The following is a 24,578-nucleotide window of genomic DNA, read 5'->3' on the forward strand; positions in this document are numbered from 1 at the left end:
CATTCTGAACATCTGGCTACAAAGAACACCTAAGTTGTAAACAAATGAAAAATTATTTTGTTGTTTTCAATGGCTATTAAATAACAGGTAAATTTAGAAAGGGAAAAAATAAACTATATTTATTTTACCAAGTTAAACCACTTATTTGATGGTATTAAATCATTTGAACTGGTAAATTAATTTGTATAATATTATGTTGTCACCACATGAATAATTTTTATTTTGGTGAATTTGGGATATGTGGCTTTTTCAGAATGTTTTGCCATCTAAACTTTTAAAATGTCTAACTAATGTATTTAACTTTTCAGTTTATCTTTATTAGAAGAATTTGACTGTAGCTGTAATGAACTGGAGTCACTACCTTCTACTATTGGCTACCTTCATAGTCTTCGGACATTAGCAGTTGATGAGAATTTCCTTCCAGAATTACCCAGAGAAGTGAGAAATATACTTGTTTTTTATTTATTAACTTTTAATTAATCTGTTTTGGAATAAAATCTTAATGGGTAGAATAGCAGTGTAGATTCATGAGTTGAGCTGTGAATAATGTTGTAATTATCTACATATATATTTGCTAATTATTCTATTTTAAATGACAAGTTCTTATATTTGACCCAGAAAATGCATTTGACTTAAATCTCACATGCAAATAAAAGTAAGAAAATATAAGTCAATTCATGCTAAGAAATATCATTTAAAGTCACTTAATTTATATCTTTTGGTTTTCAGAATAGTTATAAATAATATTTTGGAGTAATTACATTTTTATTTCTGTAGCAAACTTTTTAAATGTACATATGCTTTTCAAGGTATCATGTTGCATTATAATATTAGTTTAACTTTCGAATCCACCAAGAGATTCTGTTAATTTTTACATCTAAGTCGTATTTTACTTACTAATATCAAAAAACTATGAAGTATATTTTTTTAATTTACTTTGTGCTCAAGTTTGCTGTACGTGAAGTACATTTTCAATTGAGCATTTTCTACTAAACACTCTTATAATGATACAACAATAAACAATACATAATTATTTTAAGGCCAAAATATATTATTAAAAATGACAAAAAACACTGTAAAGTGAAGCAAAACTAAGTTTGCCTAGGAAATGTCAACAATATTGTATTTTTTGAGTGTGTATGATCTTCTGTTATAAACAAAGATATATTAGTACTCACTTCGACAGTCAAAATTATATGATCTATGAAAACACTAATGTTAGCAAGTATTTTAAGCATAAAATTGTAAAGAAAATTCTTCATTTTTAATATATAAAAGAAAATCTAGTATAAATTGCCTTAATATCTAAAAGAATATATATAATATACATATATTTTAAAGAGATACATTATAAAAATAAAACAATGCACATATTAAAAGAAAGTTAAAAATAAGAAAATCTATTAAATTGTTTTAAAAATTAGAAATTTTAATATTAAAAATAGTATTGTGCTCTGATTTTTTTAACCTATTTTCTTTTGTTACCTACAGATTGGAAGTTGTAAGAATGTAACAGTCATGTCTCTACGCTCCAACAAATTAGAATTTCTTCCTGAAGAGATTGGACAGATGCAGAAACTAAGAGTCTTAAATTTGAGTGACAACAGGTATTTTTACAACATTTCGCAATCATATATTAGTTATTTGCTGAAAGCAAATTAAAATTTTTTTGCCTATAGTTTTGATAACATTTTCTGCCTTTCATAGTATATGGAATGCAAATACTGATACTTTCTTTAAAATAGCAGAAGGTAAATTATTTTTTAAACCAGGTATTTCTAAATTATGTCATTTGATTATATCAAAAACATATGTAATGTATTAAAATTATATAAATATGAATCACACAAATTTATACACAAAAGCCTTCCCATATGCAGAAAGCATAATAATATGAAGACATGGAAAATAACTATAATAAAAATATATAAAATATATTAATAAAAATGTGCATATGTATGTATGTATGTATGCACACATATGTGTTTTCATGTCTATATTTTGGTCTCCAACAAATTAACTGGGCAATGTGTATATTTTCAATTCCATCAAAGTGCTAGTAAGAATACTGACAACGAAATGGCTATTTAGTCATGTTTAGAGCAGGATGAACAAGGAAAGGATAGGTCCTTTACTTCTAATAATGGCATTATATTGATAGATGAGTAAAAAGAAAAAGTGCAAACCTCAATTCGTCTTTGTTTCCACCTACTCTATAAAAGATAATTATCCTCAAATAGGAAAGGATAAAAACAAATATTGACTAGAGATAACTGCTAAGAAAATAAAATGATCACTATGTTTTCAATAAGTTTCAACCAGACAGTTGATAATACAAGGGACTGAGAGAACTTGCAATGAAATGATCAAAGATTAGCTTTTATGGAATCACAAGAATAATCATATTTTGGAAGTTTCAGGATAAGCATTGGAATTCTCATTTTTTTCTTAGTTTAAGGAAAAATGTGAATTTCAAAGCTTCACTTACTAGTTAATAATATTCCCACATAAGGGAATAAAACATTTTATTAAAAAGTTTGGAATTTTATTTATAGTATCGGGGGGCAAGGAAGCACCAAAGCTTTATGCATCAAGAGCAAGTCATGTCAAACCAACCTTGCTTCCTCTTCCGACTGTGTTACTATCCTGGAAAAATGAGGAAAATGCATTGAAAGTTGTTTCTGACTTTTGGCAAGACATTTTTAAAAATCTCTAATTATATTCTTATAAATAAGATTAGGAAATTCTTAGTATTATGAATGAAAATAATTCATTCATAATATGCAAAATATATTTAGCAAATATTATCAATGATCAATAATTAGAAGTTCTATTAATACTTTGAAGATACTTATTCAACAACTGTAGCAGACTTGAGTTCACCTACAATGAGCCAGACACACTGCTAGGTGCTGGGGCAAAATTTATGAATAATACGTAGAGGAGCTCACAATATCAGAAGTTTAAAATAACTTCATCAGGACAGAAATATAAACTTAAGTTATGTCCTAGTACAGTTGCTGGAACATACTCTGGAGCCAAATTAATATTTTTAAATTAATAAATCAATTAGTCAATCAAGCAGAGGTGAAAATCAATATTCAGCTAAAGTTAAGGCTGAAGTTAAATATTACCACCAGAGAAGGAACTGTTTGAAGAAAAGATTAAATAAGAAATGTCATCCAAAAGTAATGATTATTGTAATTTCATATTTAAAATGTAATAGATTTTTAAAGTTTGACATTGTAATTAGGAACAATGATTCCTCTGCCTTGTCAGCTGCAAGATTGCTCCAGTTGTCAGTGTACTGCACATTTATGTTACCGAATAGGAGCCAACTTGAAATAGAGATCACTGGAAAAGGAAAGAAAAACAAGGGTACCTTGTCCTTTTCTAGCAGTTCCTTCATATTCTACTTTTATGACTGGATTGATGATGATATTATGGATATTGTTTACATGATTCTGGATAGTTTTGAACTCATGTAATTTCAATGCAGCAGAATTGACATTCTGCTTTTAATATACCCCATACAATGTAAGAAACTCTCCCAATAAGATCTTACTTCACAATTTCTGGCTTGAGTGAATTGAAATAACTTTTAGTTAGGAATAACTTTTATGGGTAATTTGGCTTAAAATTATGTTACTGTAACAATTATATAAAAAAGACTTGCAATATAATTTAATATCAGTTATTCTTCATATTCATGTTTACATTTTATAAATATTTATTAGCTCAGAAAGGTTATTATATTTTTTCTAAAGTTATATAATGCACAGTTTTAATATTTATATTGCCTTTCAATCTCTTTTCATATTTATTAGATTTTTAAGAAGTGTTTAACTGCTTTTGCACATAAAATTAACTATAAAATTAATTTTTAATTACTGTAAGATTGCCCACTTTCATTATCAAAATAAATGTATTTGTCTATTGGCTGACAGAATTCTAATACATTAAAGACAAGAAAATTGTCCTTCTATATTATATCTAAAATGTTTATCTGTATTCAAAAGTGAATATCCAGAGGTTAGTAATAAGTCTCATTGGCATGCCTTGTTTGTACTACTTGCTTTGCTAGCTAGCTTTGATGGTAACCCATGTGATCACAATGTGTTGATCATGCACAATTTGAAGGATATCAGATAGTGTGAAGTATTTTGGCCCTCCAAAAGCTGAAGCCAAAGCTAAGTATATAATTTTGATTGAATACCAAGGCTAATATCAAACTATACATCTTAGAAGTGCTAATTTTTTAAAGATTACCCCCTTTGAATATCTACTACACATTGCCTGAAGGTCAAAAGAACATTCTTGCTGAAGGTCAACATCCTATTAGGAGCTGTACGTTCCTTTGGTAGTAAAACAAGCATGGCCCTTTGCCCTCATGGAGCCTACAGTTTTGGAGGGATAGCAAAGAGTAAGCAAATTATCACAAAAATAAATGTGTAATTTAAAACTGCAATATGTTCCATGAAGGAAAATACAAGTGCTTTGAAACCAGACTGAGGGAAGTAATTTAAATGAGTCAAGAGAAGCCTCTTTGAGAAGACGGTATTTAAGCTAAGAATGAATGGATATGTGGGGTTCAGTAAAGTGAAGTGTGGGAGAGAGTATTCCAGAGAAAAAAGCAGGCTGATAGAGCCAGTTGTCCTGATGGGACTGAGTCAGGAAAAAGAGTTGCAGATAGATTTCTGGAGGGGTTTTTAGGGGCCAGACCTTTTAAGCTCTAACCATACATGTTAACTATTTTTTATTTTTATTCAGATATAATGGAAGTATTTGAAGGGCTGTAAATAGGATATTTTCATTTTTTAAAATATTGTTCAGGCTGCGCAGTGGAAAACGGATTCGAGAAAAGAATGAAACCAACAAATTAGAGTATGTTAAATAATTCTTAGAAGTGAACTTTTATCTACCTTTACTCATGCTATTAGACTTTTTGTGTTTTTGCAGATTGAAGAATTTACCATTCTCATTTACCAAACTTAAAGAGCTTGCAGCTTTGTGGCTTTCTGACAATCAGGTAAAAGGTTTTATTGCCTGATTTGTTTATTAAATGAACTATAACTGAAAGTTTGAATTACTAATTTATTCCCAATAGATACCTTTGACATCCATTACAAAATGTAGGTTGTTTTTGTCCCCTGAAAGAGAGATTTTTGTAAAGATAGCAATTCAAACATTGCTGAAGTCAAAACACTACTGTAAGCCTCACCCTCCTTAAATACTTCTATTTAACATCTACTTCATTCTCTGAGATCTAATACACAAAATGATCATTTTTATAGCTTTTTAACCTCTAGGTGGTACACGTATGTCCTTAGAGGATGTACTTTAATTATATTTCTGAAGGTAAAGTATAAGAAATTGTTACCACAATCCCCATAACAGGGAATTACTATCCTCTATGTTCCTTTTTCTTCTTATCTTTTTAATTATAATCAACTTAATTCAAAAACTTCATTCAAGAAATTTGAAATATCAGACTGGGTACAGTGGCTCATGCTGTAATCTCAACACTTTGGGAGGCTGAGGCACACAGATCACTTGAGGTCAGGAGTTCAAGACCAGCCTGACCAATGTGGTGAAACCCTGTCTCTACTAAAAATACCAAATTAGCCAGACACGGTGGTGCATGCCTGTAATCTCAGCTACTTGGGAGGCTGAGGCAGGAGAATCACTTGAACCCGGGGGGCACAGGTTGCAGTGAGCCTAAATCACACCACTGCACTCCAGCCTGGGAGACAGAGTGAGACTCTGTCTCAGAAAAAAAAAAAAAAGGAATTTGCAATATCTTTTTGGCAGCTATTAGTATTTCCTGTAAAATTGTTTTGATATTATTTTTTGTCCTCTTGAAAACATATATTTTAATTGAGTCAGTAATATTGCATTAGTAAATAATTTTATTAACTGGAAAATAACAAGAAACCATTGAAGGTATCTGATTTACCTACAGAAGAACTAATGATAGACAATTTTTATACAGTTTATTGGTCCTCTTTTCTCTTGTGATCCTTAAATTTTGATACACCTATCCTCAACTATGAATGGCTAAATGAAAACAATTCATCTTGGATTTAGTTCATCATTTTCTGACCATAAAAGTAGCATTACTGGTACATGAATTATTCATACTTACAGTCATTGGACACTTTTGTGGAAAATTTAAAATAACCTTTACAAATTATAAAATGTAAATATAAGAATATTGCTTGTGTTCCTACAGTAATTACAGCATTTGCTTCCATCTACTGAGTCAAAAATTAGTAATTCAAATTCAAATCTTATCAATAAACTATAGATTTCTCAAGGCATCAATATATCATCATAAATAATTTCTGGAATCAATGTGAACTATGGTAATGTAATAGTGTATTCCACAATATTGCATTGTGGGAAAAAAAAGTATGATTTATTATTCTTATGGGAGAATGAACAGAGCAGTGACTGCATCATTTAACTTTTATTTAGAACATTAATGTAATGTGGTTATGATTCAGTTTCATAAGACAAACTGATATCAAAAATCCCCTTTGTGTTTCACTCCTATTAATGTCATTAAATAAGCAGATTTTTAGTATATTAGATAATATCATTTCCAATATATTTCTGACATGGAATGTAAGAGTTCTAGAATACCCCTTCAAAATGAATATTTCTGAAATCAAATTAATAACAGAATGAAATATGCACAGAGGTCAATATATTATGATATATATTAGGTACAAGTACAGTTGCTTATCTATAAAGTGGACTCTGTCTTTGGCTATAAAAATATCTCTTATAAATAAATGAATGCTGTTTTAACCTAATTAAATTCATAGATGATCTTGCATAGCATAAATTTGATAGCAAATTCCATTTGTCTTTCTAGGGCAACAATCCATGAAAATGAATAGGCATATAGAACCATACCAAAACCTTACTTAGTTGAAACAATTTAACACATTTTGAACTCTTCAGGATTAAATCTGACATTGCTCAGTTGAATAGGTTTTGGTAAGTTTTGTAAAAGGGTATACTAAAGAAGAAGAAAACTTTATTATGAAAATCTTAGGATATGAAAATATTCCTCAGTAATAGTGTTATTTCATGTTGTAATTTCTTATTTTATTTCCTTTTTTTCACTTTTTTTTCCCCAATGTTTATCTGGGTGAGACCAGACTATTGACTGTTATATATTTGCAATTGTATTCATCCAAGTTGTATGTTCTTTGCTTCTAGTCCAAAGCCCTTATCCCTTTACAAACAGAAGCCCATCCAGAAACAAAGCAAAGAGTATTGACTAACTACATGTTTCCCCAGCAGCCTCGTGGTGATGAAGGTAAATTGTCAGTAGAAATTTCTTCTCTACTTATAATGATTATGGATAGAAATGACTAATTTTATTCAGATCTCTGGCCAGGAGTACTGGCACATGGACAAGCCTATAAAGATAATTACATGACACACAAATATCATTTGGGGATATACTTTAAGCATAAGTCTTGTTTTCTACTCTATTTTAGGTAAGCTTCCAAAACAAAACTCTTCATCTTTATATCTTACATAAAAGTATTGTTGATTTTTAGGAGCAACTATGTCTCTTTATGGATTGCAAGACACATGACTAGTAAAGCAAATCTGGTACTCAGCTAATTGAAATGAGCTAAGAGCAGTTAGATCCTAAGGAAGTTTCAATGAACTGGTTTAGTTGCTGTGTTCACTTATTGCATGAACACAATTTAAACATCTAGTCCAATGATCTCTGGACTCAAATTATTTCATGGTCTAAGTTAACCATAAATAGATACTTGCAAATAAGACCATTCTTTCTTTTTCAAGTTGAGTTTCCCTAACCAAAACCCCAGATCAAACCCCAAATCCTTTTTCAATAATTAAATCTTCTCTTCTATGATCACATTATTCATTTAAAAAGGTTAAAAGAGCTTTGTCCTTTGGTATTTGAAACTTAGCGTAGGCTCCTTAGCCCAAGCCAACACAAGCTGATACGCACATTTTCTACAGTTATAGAGTAAAAATAATTCTTGGAAGAGTAAACTCATTTCCATCCAGCCATGGATTAAATCTACCCAATCCATGTGAATGAGGACAACTTGTAAAAGAAACCATTTGTTTATGTATTTCTTATTTCCAGGGATAATTATAATAAATTACTTTGGTCTTTGACCTCCAAATGTAAGTGAATCATTTCAGAATGTTTTAGGATATTTTTCTTTAAATTTTGTCTATAGAAGTAGGAAAAGAAAAGATTGTTTTAATATGCATTTTTATAAGTCAATAAAATTAATCTTTTGAATTGATAAAAGAAAAGCCACCATGTTTACATATTTTATAAGAGACATCTTAAGTAAGGATTATGTTATATTCATACAGTTTTACTTATGTTTTCATTTTAATAGCTCTACATTATCAAAATATTTAACTTCAAAAGAATATAGGGGAAACAATGAAAAGTATCTCATATTCACTGGTCATTTATGAGATGTGATCTCACAGATTGAATCCCTAATTTGTCCCAACGTAGATTCAGTTAGGTAAGGTGTAGTAGTGTTAAAGAATTAGCCTAGCTGAGTTTGCTTTTGTTTCTGTTTTTTCCTTTGAGAAAAGAAAGGTTGGTAATTGAAAAGTTTCCTTGAATTTAAAGCAAGTCATCCTTTGGTTTTCCAGGCAGGAGTGTAATAAATGAGTTTTCAGAATCCCCTGTAACAAAGAAAGACATGTATGATAAAGGACCTCCTCTGGAAAAGAATTTAGCCTTAACTAAGTACTTTCATTGCATTTTCATGTGATCTTTGCCATAATGTTGCAAAGAAAATATTATCATTAACCAACATTTTATGTAAATTAAAGATGTATAAGCCATTTCCCTGTTAATTTGACATATTTAAACTAATTGAAACAGACTATATTTTCCACATTCTCTACCATAAAAACAAGCTCCCCTCATTGACCCCACAATAAAAGGAAAAGGTTGCAATCTTAGATACCTTATTGCAAAGTAAGTGTTATAATGTTATGTGGTAGCTTTTATAAAAGAAATTTTTATAGAGTTTAGCAGTTACAAATAAGGATTCTATTTAGACAGGAACAGAGTCCTGCACTAGCCACTGAGAAGTCTCCTAACACTTTGAGCAAGTCTTAAAACTCATTAGTAAAATAAGGATGAGATTAGTATTACCATTGTGTTGTTGTAAGGACTGAAAAAGATTAACGCTTTAAAATGCTCGCGCCAACTCTCTATATTATTATATTGTCCTATGGGGAGCCCATTTCCTACACTAGAAAATTTCCCAATCCTGAGTATTTTAGGAGTACTGAATTTGAGTTAAGATTACGAAAGGCCATGTAATAAATATCAAGGGAATTTTATTCTTTTGTTTCTCTTTCCTTCTTTGTCTTTCTTTTTTTCTTTATTTCTTTCTTCTTTATTTTTGTATTTGTTTGTAGTATCTATCACCATTTTTGCATACTGTATTAAATACTTTGTATAAAATTGTTTTTTAAAAAAGCAGTAATACTTTGGAATCTAACTGTAGATTTCCAGTCAGACAGTGACAGCTTTAACCCTACCCTGTGGGAAGAGCAGAGACAACAACGCATGACTGTTGCCTTTGAATTTGAAGACAAAAAAGAAGATGACGAAAATGCCGGGAAAGTTAAGGTGAACCTTTTAGCTTTTGTTTCCTCTTTCTTCTCCTTATCTTTTTGTTTGCCCATTGTTCTTATTCAGATAGATTTTGGGACAAAGTCAGACACCTCTTCAAGTCTCATGGCGGTACCTTTCATTACAGCATGCTGGTAGTTCTGGAAGCATTGGTGTGCTTCAGAATGAGACTAATGTCCCAAATCTGAGTGAGCAAATTTGAAATGCCACCTCATCCAACAGAATAACTGCATGAGAGAGATTCAAGCTGAGAGAAAGTAGAAAAAAAAATCTGTATGATAGACTTCATCTAAGAACCTTATTTCATTGTTGACACGCTACACACTACAATGATTTTTTTTTTAATCACTGAGCAAAGCATCATGCAGACTGAATGAGGCCAAAATAAACATTTCTGGAAGGGCCAACAGATTAACATGTTGCATTGACATTAAAATCTCTGAAAGGTTCTGTGTCCTTGGGCTATTCAAGAAGAATTTATGAGTTTCCTTAAATGTGAGGACAAATTTTAAGGAAGATTAGTGCCTAATGGCAGGTGATGTTCCTTAGGGAACATAACTTCAATTTTTTTTTTCACCTCCAAGTATATTTTAAAAGGTCTTTTATAGGGACTACTAAGTCAAGTAACAAGATTGAATTTTAAAATCTGTATTTCTCCATTACTTAAAATTTTAATTATCATCAGAATTGATTTAGATTTTATCAGCATCACATTTTCACATTGTCATGGCAACATCTTGAATCTCTCATTTACTTTTTATAACATTGTATGTGTACATTGTATGTATAACATTGTATGTGTACTCATGACTACTAACAGCTCTTACTCTTAGTGACTAATTACCTTTATAATTGCATATATGTTCTATTAATAAAGCTAGATTGTGTGTTATGTTTGTCTCTGTCCTCTCCTTTCCACATTTTCTAAACTTTATTTCTTAAATCAGCACATGAGCACTTACTGGCAAGGCCTACCAATATTGTTATGGAGAACCCAAAATGGATTCCCAAATCCAAAATAACAATTTTGTTAAAGATTTGGGTTTAAAAAAATGTCTCTGGATAGTTGATTAGTGCTAACAGCCAAAGAGACATATTTTTGAACTTGTGAATTCCTGGAAAAAATAATGCTAAACTGAATACAAACCTTCAGAACATTTCAGTTGTTTTACGGATTTCTTATGTTAAATCCAGAACCAATGGATGATGCATTCTATACCAGACTTCTGATTCATCTTTATATTTCATTGAATTACCAAAAATTACATGCTTCTTCCTGAAATTCTATATTCAAAGAATGCAAGAAGAAAGTGCATTTAATGTACTCTAGTATATGTGTCAATGAAAACATAAATTACAGTAAATGCCTACGGTTATTTAGAAGCCCTGTTTGTGTGTTATGTGTTCAAGTTTGTTTATAATCAGAGTAGGTTCATTATACTTTAGAGTGTTTTTACTCTGTGTTTATTTACATTTGGTTTATTTATGTATTAACTAAACAGCGTGTGTTTCAAAATCTCCAACTACTCAGTTTTGACTAATTTGAATATTTCCAATGCCATTGGCTATTGGACAAATTAGAGCACAAACAAACTTCTAAATAAATCATCATGGAAGTATGATGAATAGAATATATTGTAATCTTACACTGAATTAATCACACTTTTCTGGTTCATTACATGTACATTAAATTCAGCACCATTTTACCTTTAATTTACATGAAATTTAAAAAGGAATCATTGACCTATGCTTTCAACTTTCAAATGGACTAGAGTATAATGCCCTACTTATAGTCTGTATAGTGTAGTATGAATGCTGCATTGTGTGAAGAAATTGTGACCCTTTAGCATCATATAAAATTAGTACTGTTTTATATGTGGATTTAAAACTAATTTTATGATCATTGTTTTAAATGCATAACTCAGAGTGAAAGAAAAAGAGAGTAGAAAAATGATAAAGTGAAAGTATTGCTACAGTGCTCCTCTTTCTCCCAGAAAATGGAGATTCCTTCTCCCACAGGATCTCTCCTGCCAAGCCCCCTGGGAAAGGGGCCAGCGTGGGATTACTCTCCAACCTGCCAGACTGTCTGGCGATTGCTGCACACCATGGGCCAGGTGTGATCAGCAGATCCAAGATATGCCCGTCCCCCAGAATGACCCACAGCTGGCATGGGGTTGTATAAGTGGCCTCCAGCAGGACAGGAGCATGTGTACTCCATTGCCAGTTGCAGCACAATCCACCACTCTTCCCTCTCTAAGTGGCAGACAGGTAGGCCTAGGTGTCTGGGGTAGGAGAATCTCCCATGTAGAGGCAACCTTGGAACAGTGGTTTATGGGGTATGTTCTGCATGATTTGGGGTAAGAAATGTTGATTACATAGAAACCTTCAAATTGCCAGTGTTTTATCTCAATTTAACATTTTGTTTATTGACATTGGCAATGGGGTGGGGAGGACTGAGCCAGAAGGGAGGGAAAATCAATGTGAGGTGCCTACTGGTGGGATATCTGGCATGGTTTTTGAGTTGAGTGCTTTTTTTTTCTTTAATTTAAAGTGTGGGAATACCAATAGTTGGGCAGAATGTTGATGACACTATTGATACATTCTAAATTATCCCCTCCACATATATGCACATTTTTTATAATGTGAATTCTGGGGGAGATTAAATAGCTAAAACTTAATTCTTAAAATAGCATCAGATTAAATTGAGATTTTCTGAGAGTGGCCTTTAAGCACAAAGATACACATCTGTTGAAAAGCATCAATTTCCTTTAATTTGAAGACACAGATCATATGAATTCCTATAAGAGAAGATTGAATTGGGAGTTGTGGCAAGTAGGGCTTCCTTATCTTTGTGGTTGGGTGTTTTAAGAGGTTAATGGGGGGAAAAACATGTTTTACTGGAATATGAAAGAACACTGCATGTCTTGTAAACTTTACTATCCACATGTAATGGACTAGATACTTATCCATTGTCTTATATTTTTGCTATAATATAAGGCAAGCTGAGAATGCATTTTCCTAACTAAAACTGCTATAAGTTTCTTTTCTTTGTATATCATTCCAACTAATTCTCAAAGTAATATAATATTTAACTATCAATGATCAAAGTATTAACTAATATTTCTCTTACTGGAATTTGCAATCAAATCAAATTAGAATTTGATCATGATGTGAAATATAATATATTATATTACATAATATAATATATAAAAAAACAGTTCTGTGTGAATTCAAGATATCATTTCTAAATGCCCTAAATGCCCTAGCTATTAACCTTAAGTGATTCTTTATTGCTAAATTTTTGGGGGTCTCCAACATCTTGCAGCTGCTATTTACATTTACTGCACTTTATTTCCATCTAAGATACAAAGAATGTTGTGAAACATTTCTGTTTTTCAAAATTAAAGTAATATTTTAGTAAAAATCTTGCATTTTAATCAAATGTATATGTGAACTGAGCAAATACTTTATAGTGAGTGATTAACACAACACACTTTTGCAAGAATATAATTGATTTTCCTACCTATGTGTATAATAAATGAATTTATATCTTTTATCTCATATTGGAATAAGAAAACATTTATAGTCTATATATTTAGATATATAGAAAAATTGCTCTTGTATTTGGGTATTACTTAACTTTTAGTATAACTGGGTTTATGATCATACTCACTTCTGATGCACTGCATATATCCACTGAAAAATAAAGCAAAGCAATCTATAAATGGGCATAAAATATGCTTGCTTAGAGCTTCCAAACATAATACAATGATAAAATATAGTTTTATCTTTAAAAATTATAAAATATTGTGTTACTTAGCTTTATTTAAAAAATAGAAATTATTTTGCCATTTAACTCAGAGAAATTCACATTTTAAACTTACAGTATTTCTTCCACAATATTGTACAAATATGTGCTGCACCCATACTCTGAGCTAGCATAAGCATTGGGGTTAAAAGACCTAAGTTTGCATATTGCATCTACTAGCTATGTAATCTTAGGCAAGTTACTTACATGGTCTGAGCTACACTTTTTTTCTGTAAAGTGGCAACAGCTGCTGCAATGGGTTGTGAAACTTAAGTGAGATTTTATATAATGATTAATTATATAATTTTTAATAATAATTTATTATTTAGTGTATAAATATTAATTTATATTTAAAACTGTAGAATTTATAATAATGTTTATGTTAATAATTAATAATAAATTAAATATCCCTATAAAACATTTATCATGGTGACTGGAACATGGGAGATACTGAATTAAATAACTGTTGCTACGTATAATTGAAAAAAGATCCAGTTACAGATATTATGTTTAGACATATACAGAGTAGGGTCAAAATCACCAAAAGGAATCCAGATTTTTAAAATACATTAAGTAAAATGTGACCTTAGAAATAGTATCTCGTCTCTTCATAGAACTTACAGATTTTCCAAGAACTTTCACATTTTTCACATTTTAGCTCCAGAGTAACTCAAATGTGTAGGAAATATATTATCATTTCCATTTTACATGAGTAGAAACAACAGAAAGATTAGTGGATGATAGCTAGTTGGGAATAAATCTATGACTTAAATTTAAATCTTCTGACTCCAAGGCCAGTCAATTCTGCTAGTAGGCTAGTAAGTGAGAAGCAAGGAGCTTACTTTTTAGGTGAAACAAATCCAAGCTTTATAAGACCTGGAACTTCCTCAATTTAAGGGGGGTCCTCTTTCAGGAAGAAAATATAAAATGACTCTATAAATAATAGGGCCCCTCACAAGACTTTGGAAGAAGTGTGTAGCTTAAGCTGTATTAATGCATAGTAAATCTATTTCTAGATTTAATTGTTGTCACAGGAATAAAATATCCAAACATCTTCTGGTGATGTGACCAAAATATCACATGTACTTGCTTATAAAATAACCAGAAAATATTAGTACCATGTCAAATAGTGATCTAATTGTGTCAGATGGGACATAGCATCTAACAAAAAATACATTACATTATTCAGTGAAGTATTTAATTCAATTAAGGAAGAACACTTCACATTTCTTTTGCCTTCGATTCAATTTATAAGTGTAGTTTTAGTGTTAGGGGTTTTTTAAGTTGCATAGAATTTTAATTTAATGCCCTACTTTAGCTTATTTTTTATTCACATACAGCTGGTTATTAAAAAATAAAATGTTCTTAATTGGCATGATAGTCATAGCATTCTACAACTTATATTTTTAATGTATTTTTTTTACTTTGATGTCGAGTACTTTTTACTTTTTACTTTTACTTTTTAGTTTTTACTTTTTTTTACTTTTTTTACTTTTTTTTACTTTTACTTTTTTTACTTTTTACTTTTACTTTTTACTTTTTACTTTTTTTACTTTTTACTTTTACTTTTACTTTTTACTTTTTACTTTGATGTCAAGTACTTTTAAACAAGTTCAATGATATAATTTTAAAATTATACTTAATTTGTGATTAACATTTCTAATACCAATTTAAACAACAGATCTAAGAATGCATGTATCCCAATGGACTTTGTCTAGTAGTCATATCATTCCTTTTATGTTTATTTAAGAATACATTACAAATTAAGTACCCTGGGATTTATTTATATTACAATCTAACGACTTACTTTTTTTTTTCTGTCAATTCTAACTTTGTTTTGGATTATATTTTTGTAGCTATATTTCTATATATTATCAATGTCATCCTTATTTATTTGAGAGTTTAAAGAGATTAAACTACATTTAAATAGCATGTACATTAACAAAATTATCTGGTTTTTCATTTGTTTTCCAAATATTTACTGGAATAATAATTTTATATCTTTAATATTAAAAGGAATGTTAGAAGTCATCTAGTGAAGTCCAATTCCAGTATTTGATGAGAAAAATGAGCCACAAGGAAGACAAAATACTGAGAAGAATAACACAGTTGGTGGATTTGCTAAAACTGCAGATGGGCAAAAGTGTTTGAATTCATATTCATAATTTTCAGATCTATATCACCATCATAGTTACTTACATCCCATGAATTACATGGGTGTGTGGGGGTGGGTGCGGATGTGCCCCTCACTCTTTTTTTCTCCCCCTTTTCCACTCTTCCTCTTCCTTTCACTGCTTCTCTTTCACCTTCTCTTCTCTTACCCTCTCACTCCCACACACACTTTCCACAGATACATACCTACCACAATCACATAAATCATTTCATTTTGTAAAGTTGATTCTACTCAGATGCAAAACATGATTGTTGGAACAAGCCAGGCCAAGTAAATTCTTTTCTTCCCAGTCTCTTTTAATTAGCAAATTAGCATGCACAACTTGTACTTACTCTGTTTTAAATATATTATAACAAGTACCCTGATGATGAAATATTCTATATGGAATGTCTCATATTTTCTCCCTCTAAATTTAATGCTAAGAATAGTCATTAACATGTGTTCCCAAAAGTTAGATTGATACCCTAAAATGAATTGAAGAATGGAAATAAGTAGCTGGATCGATAAAAGCCAAAATTTACACATGTACCTAAAATATATTAGAAAGTGATCCCAATTTTTAATTTCTCTTCATTATATTACTCAAGAAGCATGTCACTTTCTTAGGGTAAAAAGTAAATATAAAAACCACCCTGAAGCATTTTTTTCCCTTAGGGATTAATGAGAATTAGCGATCCTACGTTTTGATATAACACACCAACTAACAAAGGCTAATGCATATTTGGGCAGCAGATATTGTCAACTCCCCATTTTTTAATATGCAACTCTACTTGTAAAGCTTGTTGGGTCTCCTCCCATCACCTGCATTGATACTCAAAAGATACTCTTAATATCAACATAATTACTTATAAATATTAAAATAAGGAAGAGAACAGTATCTAAAGTAAGAAAGCAGCTGGTATAACTTGATTAAATTTTTCAAATTACCAATCACTTAAGTGTTTTGACCTACTGCTATTTCAGCCATCTATAGGGTAGGTCTAAAGACAGAATATGATTCAAAATTAGTTTATAATCTAGAAGAATGGGAAGGGGTGGGAAGTCCCACAGGGCTAAATATGAAAACACTATGTATCCTACTCTATAACAGTTTCTCAGCCAGCTCAACACTCACTGTATTGCATTTGATTATACTATTGAATATAAAATGGCGTAGTTTTGTGAACATGCTTGCTGAAGTTATTTTTATGTTAAATTTCTTTTTGTAAACTTCTAGGTTGAAATAAACCTAAAACGATATCCAACTCCTTACCCAGAGGATTTAAAGAATATGGTAAAATCTGTTCAAAATTTGGTGGGTAAGCCAAGCCATGGAGTGCGTGTTGAGAATTCAAATCCAACTGCTAACACGGAGCAAACTGTGAAAGAAAAATATGAACACAAGTGGCCGGTAGCCCCAAAGGAGATTACAGTGGAGGTACATGAAGGTTCTTGGTAATTGCCAGTGTGGTTTGGATTTTTTGGAATTTTAAATATGTTTTTTAACTGAATAGATCTTCCTTGATAAGTGCATTTTTCCCCTAAAATATAAATGATCTCTCTACTTTTTCAAACTATGAGGGTTGCATTTAATCAATCATAGAAAAATGATACCCTCATGGCCTAAAATCGTTAACATAGCTCCAAAAGTTCCAATACACACAGAATGAATAAGTTCATCACCCAGCAAGGCCTGGCCAGTGAGTGCATTATATCATATTAGTGACATTATTTTGGCTACCCCAAACTTTTATTGTATTAATCATTAAGAAAGACTAATCCAAGATTTTCTATTATGCAAATCTCATAAAATTCCTAATTAGATCTAGAGCACAATTTTTAAAATGTTTTTATCTTTGGCTTACAACTTTTCTAGGAAACACTGATTAACAATAAAAAAAAAGGATATAACTTTGAAATTTAGATTTATGGAATCTAGTCATGTGAAGCTTAATTCCTATATTTTAGAGTGAGTTAGAAATCCATCCTTATTGATTTTGTGGTCTGAAAAGAATTCAACTACACTAACGCCACCTCTACTATTTCATCACCTCTTCAGCTTATTTGGTTATCATATTTTTATCTTCATTAGAAACATAATTGATCTGAGTACATCTGTAAGTTCACGTAACTACTTCTCCAAAATCTAGATTGGCAAAACTCTTTTACAAATCTGCATTTCAGAGCATCATTTTGTTGCATTTATTAAACACCAACTGCATATGTAACACTGTGCCAAACACTGTGAGAGAGAAAAAAGAAATATAAAATGTGTCTGTAATCCCCCAATAATTTAAAGCTGACCCAGATACACTTAAGACACATGAAACAATTAAAGAGCATATTATTTAAAATATGATCACATGGTTAGTTGAGTGATGGCGAATATAATGCTCTAAGTTTAGTTTAGACTGTGTATTAAATATTAAAGGTAGGGTGATTCTGTTAAAGAGGAAAAGGGAGGAGAGCATTCCAAGCAAAGGGAAGAGCTTGAGCAAAAATAAGCATAGTGTGCATATCTGCCAGCAGAGGTACCAACCTACCTTACAGGAGGGGAATACACCTAGATTTCTAAGGGAAAAAAATATTAACATTCATTTTCATTGTTTTTTGCTTATAAAATCAGTATTACTGTATGTTTTCCTTTCCAAAATATTATGCACATATTATAGTAAAGCAACAGACTATTCTTTTATCTCAAAGATATTGCTGCAATATAAAGGGGAAGGAAACCAACATTTAGCAGATACACATTAAATACATATATATACATTTTATATTTAAATATCCTGTAATCACAGTTTGACATCAAAATAACTGGTGGTCATGAAAATCTATAAACTGGATAATTTTACTATAAAATAAGAGTCTAAAATGTCTTCATGCAGGGATGGGATAGATGAGGCTTTGGTCATTAATTTAATAATAAATCTTAAAACTGTCCCAGTCAGGTCAAGCATAACAAATCCAAAATTAGATTTAATGTTTCCTTTGTAAACTTGCTTTTGCTTTCGTGTTCCTGATCTTGATCTCACTGGCACCATTATCTTCCATTTCACTCAAGCTAGAAATTTGAGAGATGTCCTTATTTCTTCTTCCTTCTTTCTCTCCACTTCCTGTGTCTTCCAAATAATTACCAAAGCCTGTGCACTCTCACCTAAGTGTATCATTTCTACCTCTTCAGGCCCTCACTCTGTCCTGCATTACTATAAAAAAATACCCGTTTTTTTGGCTTCCGTTGTCACCAGCCTCCTCATTGCCTTGTCAATCGTCTTTCTAAAACAGAATTCTAATCATTTCCTTGCCCTCCTTAAAAACACTACAGTGACTTCTTATTGCTCAGGCTAAGATTAAAGCTCAACTTTCGGCTTTAAATTTGTCTGTGTGATTTGCACCACCCCTTTCTTAGCTTTCTTCTACTAGTCTTTTCCTCTTGAACAGAAATTTCACTGGTAATTTCAATACTTTATGTAAAATTGAGATTCTAGATCTTCTCTCTCTAAGTTTTTACCATCCTAGAGCAAGGAGGAACTGTTGCTTTCTGTATTATCCTCCTGTCTCAAAATATCTGCAGCCAAAGTAAAGGTTCACACTCTTATTTTTCAATGTCCAGATTTAATAAATGCATATAATCAAGCATTTAGCTGATCAATGCATACTAAACATTTATGTTTTGCACTTGTATGCCATTTTTTGGGTCATTGTTATTAGTTCACACTGCCAAGGATATGGAAGAGGGTATTATATACTGCATGATATATTTATTCATGTGATTAAATATAGAAAAACCCCCCAAAAAGAATAAAGGTAGGCAAGACCAGAAGTGGAAAACAGAAAAAATAAATAAGGTAGAAAGATTGCAAATGCAACTAAGGGGAAAAAGGAAAGGTAAATATTTATTGCTCACTTTCATTCTGCCAACTATATGCCAATAGTTTTAACATACATTATGCCAGACAAAGAACAGGGCTGGCAGAGCCATAAGAAGAAGGAGGACAGGGAGATTTTCCTTTATAATGCCTTGTGCAGTTTGCATTTGCCTTTTCCCCAGATCTCTTTATATGGCTAGCACTTCCTCATCCTTCAAGTTTCAGCTTAAAGGTCACCTCAGCAGGAAGGCCTTTCCTGGTCACCCTGATCAGGTGGACCCTCTGATATTCTCTGTGACGTCACATTATCACATCAAATATGATGAACAGTTACGATTACTTTGTTTATTGACTTCAGACTGTGAGTTTCATGAAAGCAGGGATGCTTTCTTTCTTGCCTGTCCTTGTATTGCCTGAGTCTAGCACAGTGCCTAGGATAGAGTAGGAGCAAAATAAATATTTGTTGAATAAATGAATGATTGATATAGTCTAGTATAATGACTCTGGTAACATGTCTGTCTCTCCATTCAATGAGATATTCATTGAAATCAAGGACAAGTTCTGAGGTTTTTTTGAATTAATAATTTAATTAATTGATACCTATCCACACTTCATCACCTGTGTGCTCAATACACTCTTGGTATATAAATGCCCACAGCATCTCAGTGATGTTATGGTGATCCTAGACAAAAATAAATACCTAGGAGTTTCATTTAAGTTGTTATTCCCAAACAGCTTAGTAAATATTTATGCCCTACTTTGTGGTCATTTGAAAAAATCAATGCAATTAAATTGAAAGAGAAAATTTTTACCTTAGTCTTACCAAATCAAAGCCAAAATATTAATGGCATACATGCACCTGTTAAACACCACCTATCTTCTCACAGCTAGGAATCATAGTAGACACCACAATTTTAATTTCTGTTTCTCATTGATTTTCAAATGCCACTTGGTTTTTGATCACAACCACCACCAAAAACCCAGCCTCACAAGGATTTTGGGTTTTTGTTTTTGTTTTTGTTTTTGAGATAGAGTCTTGCTCTGTTACCAGGCTGGAGTGCAGTGGTGCGATCTCAGCTCACTGCAACCTCCGACTCCCTGGTTCTAACAATTCTCCTGCCTCAGCCTCCTGAGTAGCTGGGATTACAGGCACGTGCCAGCACAGCCAGCTAATTTTTGTATTTTTAGTAGAGATGGGGTTTCACCATGTTGGCCAGGATGATCTCGATCTCCTAACATCATAATCCACCCACCTTGGCCTCCCAAAGTGCTGGGATTACAGGCATGAACCAGCATGCCCGGCCAAGGATTTTCATCAAAAAGAATGTGCAATCTAATGTTGTAACTGAGAGCTATCTCAAGCTAGCCATTTGCACAGTGTCTGTCTAATGTCAAGTATTGCTTTGTTTCCCTCAAACATTTAATATAACTCACAGTGTCCCTGTTACTTGCGACAACACCCATGGGTGCCTCAGAGTACAGTTTAAGAATCAAGGGGTAGGGCTTTTAAATCTAGCACACATTAATTGAAATCTTGGCTCCACCTTGTGACCTTGACAAGTCCCTAAAACCTTTCCAATCCTTGGTTTCTTTATCTTAAAAAAAAACACAAAAGAGAAAATATAACAGCTATTTATATACAGCTCCAAGCACAGTTATTGACACAGAAGAAGCCTACAGTAAATCATTCTCTCTTCTTTCTCAAGAGAATTATATGCCAATTCCTTCCTCATCCTCCTTTAATCCTTCTGCAAGTAATTACCAAGATACCTGTTCACCATCCAAAAATGTTCTCCATTTTTCTCTTTGTTGGGAGACTCAGCCCAATTTTTTTTCTATAGAGGAACATCTTTCTTCCAGTAACAGAGAATTGTCAATTACCCTCAAAATTTTCCTTAAATTACTTTTATTCATGCTAGGCCTAGACTCTCAAAAGCTCAGAAATAAGCTTGCTTTCTTTCCTTTGACTTCTTCCTGAGGCTTCTTTTCTTTATGGCAGTAGCAGCCAAGATGTAGTTTGAACAATGGAAGGGCAATTGTGTGAAAAAGGACATTTTACCTTTTCTTTCTCTCCCACTTCTGTCTCCTCACCAGAAAGAAAGTATGGTTCAATCTACTTGCAATGGAATCCCCACTAAATTCTGTTTTCTACCAAAAACTTCCTCTGTCATTGCCCATAGAAGCAGTCCCCAAAACTTTGCCCACTTTTCCAAAAGGAACTCTACTCCTCTAGCCTCTATAAAAGAATTTATAGAAACAAAATTAGTGATTTATTTCCTTTGTTGGATAGTTAACTTTACTTTGTGAAACCCATGTGAGAAATGAGCTGTTCTTAGGATAGACAATACTGCATACACAGTATCACATAGATCTTTGAGTAGCACAGATCCCAGTTCAAATCCTGGCTCTACCACTTATTAGGTTTGTGACTTAGAATTACGATTTTACCTCACTGAGCCTTCATTTCCTTATCTGCAGAACAACAACAACAAAAAAAGATGATAAATAATTCGAATGCCACATAATGATAAAAAAAAAGTTGTCTTTTAAATAATTAACAAGGATAATAGAGAGGGTTTAGCATAGTAGCACCACAGCAGATGTAATTAGTGCCATGTAATTTATGGCCATTATCATCATTGTCATCATCATCATCATCACTTTGTTCATAAGGATAAGAGAATCTACTTGGATCACTGCAAATTCATCATTCTTGTTTCAATAATGTCCTTCTAAGAAGAAATACAAGTTCAGAATTAGCTGATAATCATCCTCTCTTCCTGGTCACTAAGGCTGTTTTTGATTCCCAATAGAAATTCTTGAACAGGATCAGAAGCTTGAACCTGAGTCAAACCAGAGCTACCATGCAGAGTTCCAGTCATAATTTTGGTATACAAGTTTGAAAGTCTAATCAATACAAACAAGATGACCTGAGTACTGAATGTGTAGAACATAAGGGGAAAAAAAGCAAAACCCGTAGTTATTTTAACATTCTGTACTTGTACAACTATTTGGTTTGCTTTTTTGTGTTTCTATTCTATTTTTGTTTTTCTTTTGAATAAAACAAAATTCCCATTCTTGTAATTAGGTATCATAGGAATATTTTTAGATTATTATTTCAACAAATAACTTACCTTTAGATTCATAGATTGTTAGTACTAGACAGGAATTGACACTAATTCCTGTTACTGATTACCTTTATTTTAATGATGATAATGCCCAGAGAAGTACACTGACTTGCCCAAGGTGAGGTATAAAATACAAAAATAGAAATAGGATGAAAATATGACACCTTGTAACAAATTTTTTGGCAAGTCAGCGTACTTTATGCCTTTCATGGTACTCTTTCTCAAACTCATATCTTCTTATAAATTTCTCCAAAGGTATATAAAGACTTTTGTCCTCCATTCTGTCACCTTAAAACTTTGTCATACATTTCTTATGCTAAATCTTTGAACTAACTTTCAAAATCAATCAAAATGAAGAATATGTACCCTCTTAAATAATGGCCTCTATAAAATAATTTATAAAAAACAAGGTCAGTGATTAATTTCTTTTGTTGGGTAGTTATCTTTGTTCTGTGAAGCCCATATGAAAAATGAACTTTTCTTAGGATAGGCAGTATGGCATACACAGTATCACATAGAACACCTTTGAGTAGCAAATATAGCCTCTTCAACTGCAGAATTTTCCATTCTACTCCTTTTCCTGTTCCTCTTTGCAATTTGATACCTCATTTTAAATTCCTTGTGTGCTCACAGCTGAGCTCACCAGGAGGCAGCACAAGGTAAGGAAAGATCACTGGAAGGGAGCCTAAGAGAATCCTGCTGCAGTGCTGGATCTCTGTGCCCTAGGCCTAAGCCAAGTCTCAGAACCCGCCTCTAGAAAACAAAGTGTTGAACTAAAAGATCTTGCCATTTTCTTTTATTGAAATATTCTATTTAAAAAATTAACAAGTAACAGATATAGCCAGGTTTTTCAGGCAAATATTTCCATACAAACCTAACCCAAAAGAATCCCAAAAGATAGAACTTAAACCAAAAGTTAAAGAAGTGGACGTGCTTCTCTGCAATAACCAAAGACCTGAGCATGTCTCACTATGGGGGTCCTTGGCAATATATAAAATTTATAGTAAGAGTTTCTGCCTGTTCATTATACCAACCGATTAGTTTTAAGACAGGACTTTTTAAATTTACAATATTTTTGTCCTCAAGTATATTTTTTTCTCTGATTTAACAAAATATTTCTAAGTATTCTACATTAGTGCTCCAAACTCACAAGATACTAATGAATTAAAAAGCTGAAAAATTCTTATTTGAATTAAAATTAATCTTAAGGGAAAAGAAGACATAACAATAGCTGCTATGCATAAATGTATCTCACTACTTATGGGCATAGATAAGGCATTTTTATATCTAGAAGAAAGTGAGAATTTGGTATTTTACCTTCCCCCGAATGCTCTCCACACTCCCTGGTTAGCTGAGAACAGTAATTTGAATTGTGGAAGTTTAAAATTCTTGGGTTTTCTACATGTTTATTTGTCATTATGAAGTTATAGTCATGTATCGATGTTGCTCGTTACACTCGAAGGGGTATAGAATGAAGATTTAGCACGCTAGATTAGGTGTGAGAAAACCAGGAACCTTTGGAAGAAGACATGATAGAACTTGAGAAATTGAGGAGATGATCACTTGGGATACAGTAGAAAGTGAGAAGGAAAGTGGTGGGAAGAGCAGGATTTATAGGACCCGACAGTGAATTAATGTGGCTAGGGATACACACACACACACACACACACACACAATCTTAATTGGTCAGTGACATACTTTCCTCTTAAAACTCTTAGAGAGTTCACCACTTAGAACAGTTACATGCGTATATGTCATATTTGTGTGAATCATACTGCTCATTAATGGCTTATCATAATTCAGTCTGGTGTTCTAATGAGTTATATCTCATCTCTCCAACTAGATCATAAACTCCCAGAGGGTACCAGCGACATTTTGTCTTTCTTTGGAACCTCCACAGTTCATTGCACAGTGCCAGGCATATAAACAACATGCAAAAAAAAAGGAT

At 32.2% G+C, this 24,578-nt stretch overlaps 1 protein-coding gene across 1 annotated transcript in view; it reads left to right on the forward strand.

The window, feature by feature from the left end:
* LRRC7 (leucine rich repeat containing 7) overlaps positions 1-24,578 on the forward strand; it is a 597,129-nt gene that overhangs the window by 481,125 nt on the left and 91,426 nt on the right. Inside the window, exons 12-18 of the mRNA XM_011936894.1 lie at positions 309-438; positions 1,492-1,607; positions 4,960-5,029; positions 7,231-7,330; positions 9,546-9,670; positions 11,693-11,941; positions 16,871-17,071. Coding sequence (XP_011792284.1) covers positions 309-438; positions 1,492-1,607; positions 4,960-5,029; positions 7,231-7,330; positions 9,546-9,670; positions 11,693-11,941; positions 16,871-17,071 — 991 coding nt within the window. The remainder of the gene's footprint in view (positions 1-308; positions 439-1,491; positions 1,608-4,959; positions 5,030-7,230; positions 7,331-9,545; positions 9,671-11,692; positions 11,942-16,870; positions 17,072-24,578) is intronic.

Source organism: Colobus angolensis, unplaced genomic scaffold (assembly GCF_000951035.1).
Source record: "Colobus angolensis palliatus isolate OR3802 unplaced genomic scaffold, Cang.pa_1.0 Scaffold158, whole genome shotgun sequence".
Taxonomy (NCBI): Eukaryota; Metazoa; Chordata; class Mammalia; order Primates; family Cercopithecidae; genus Colobus; species Colobus angolensis.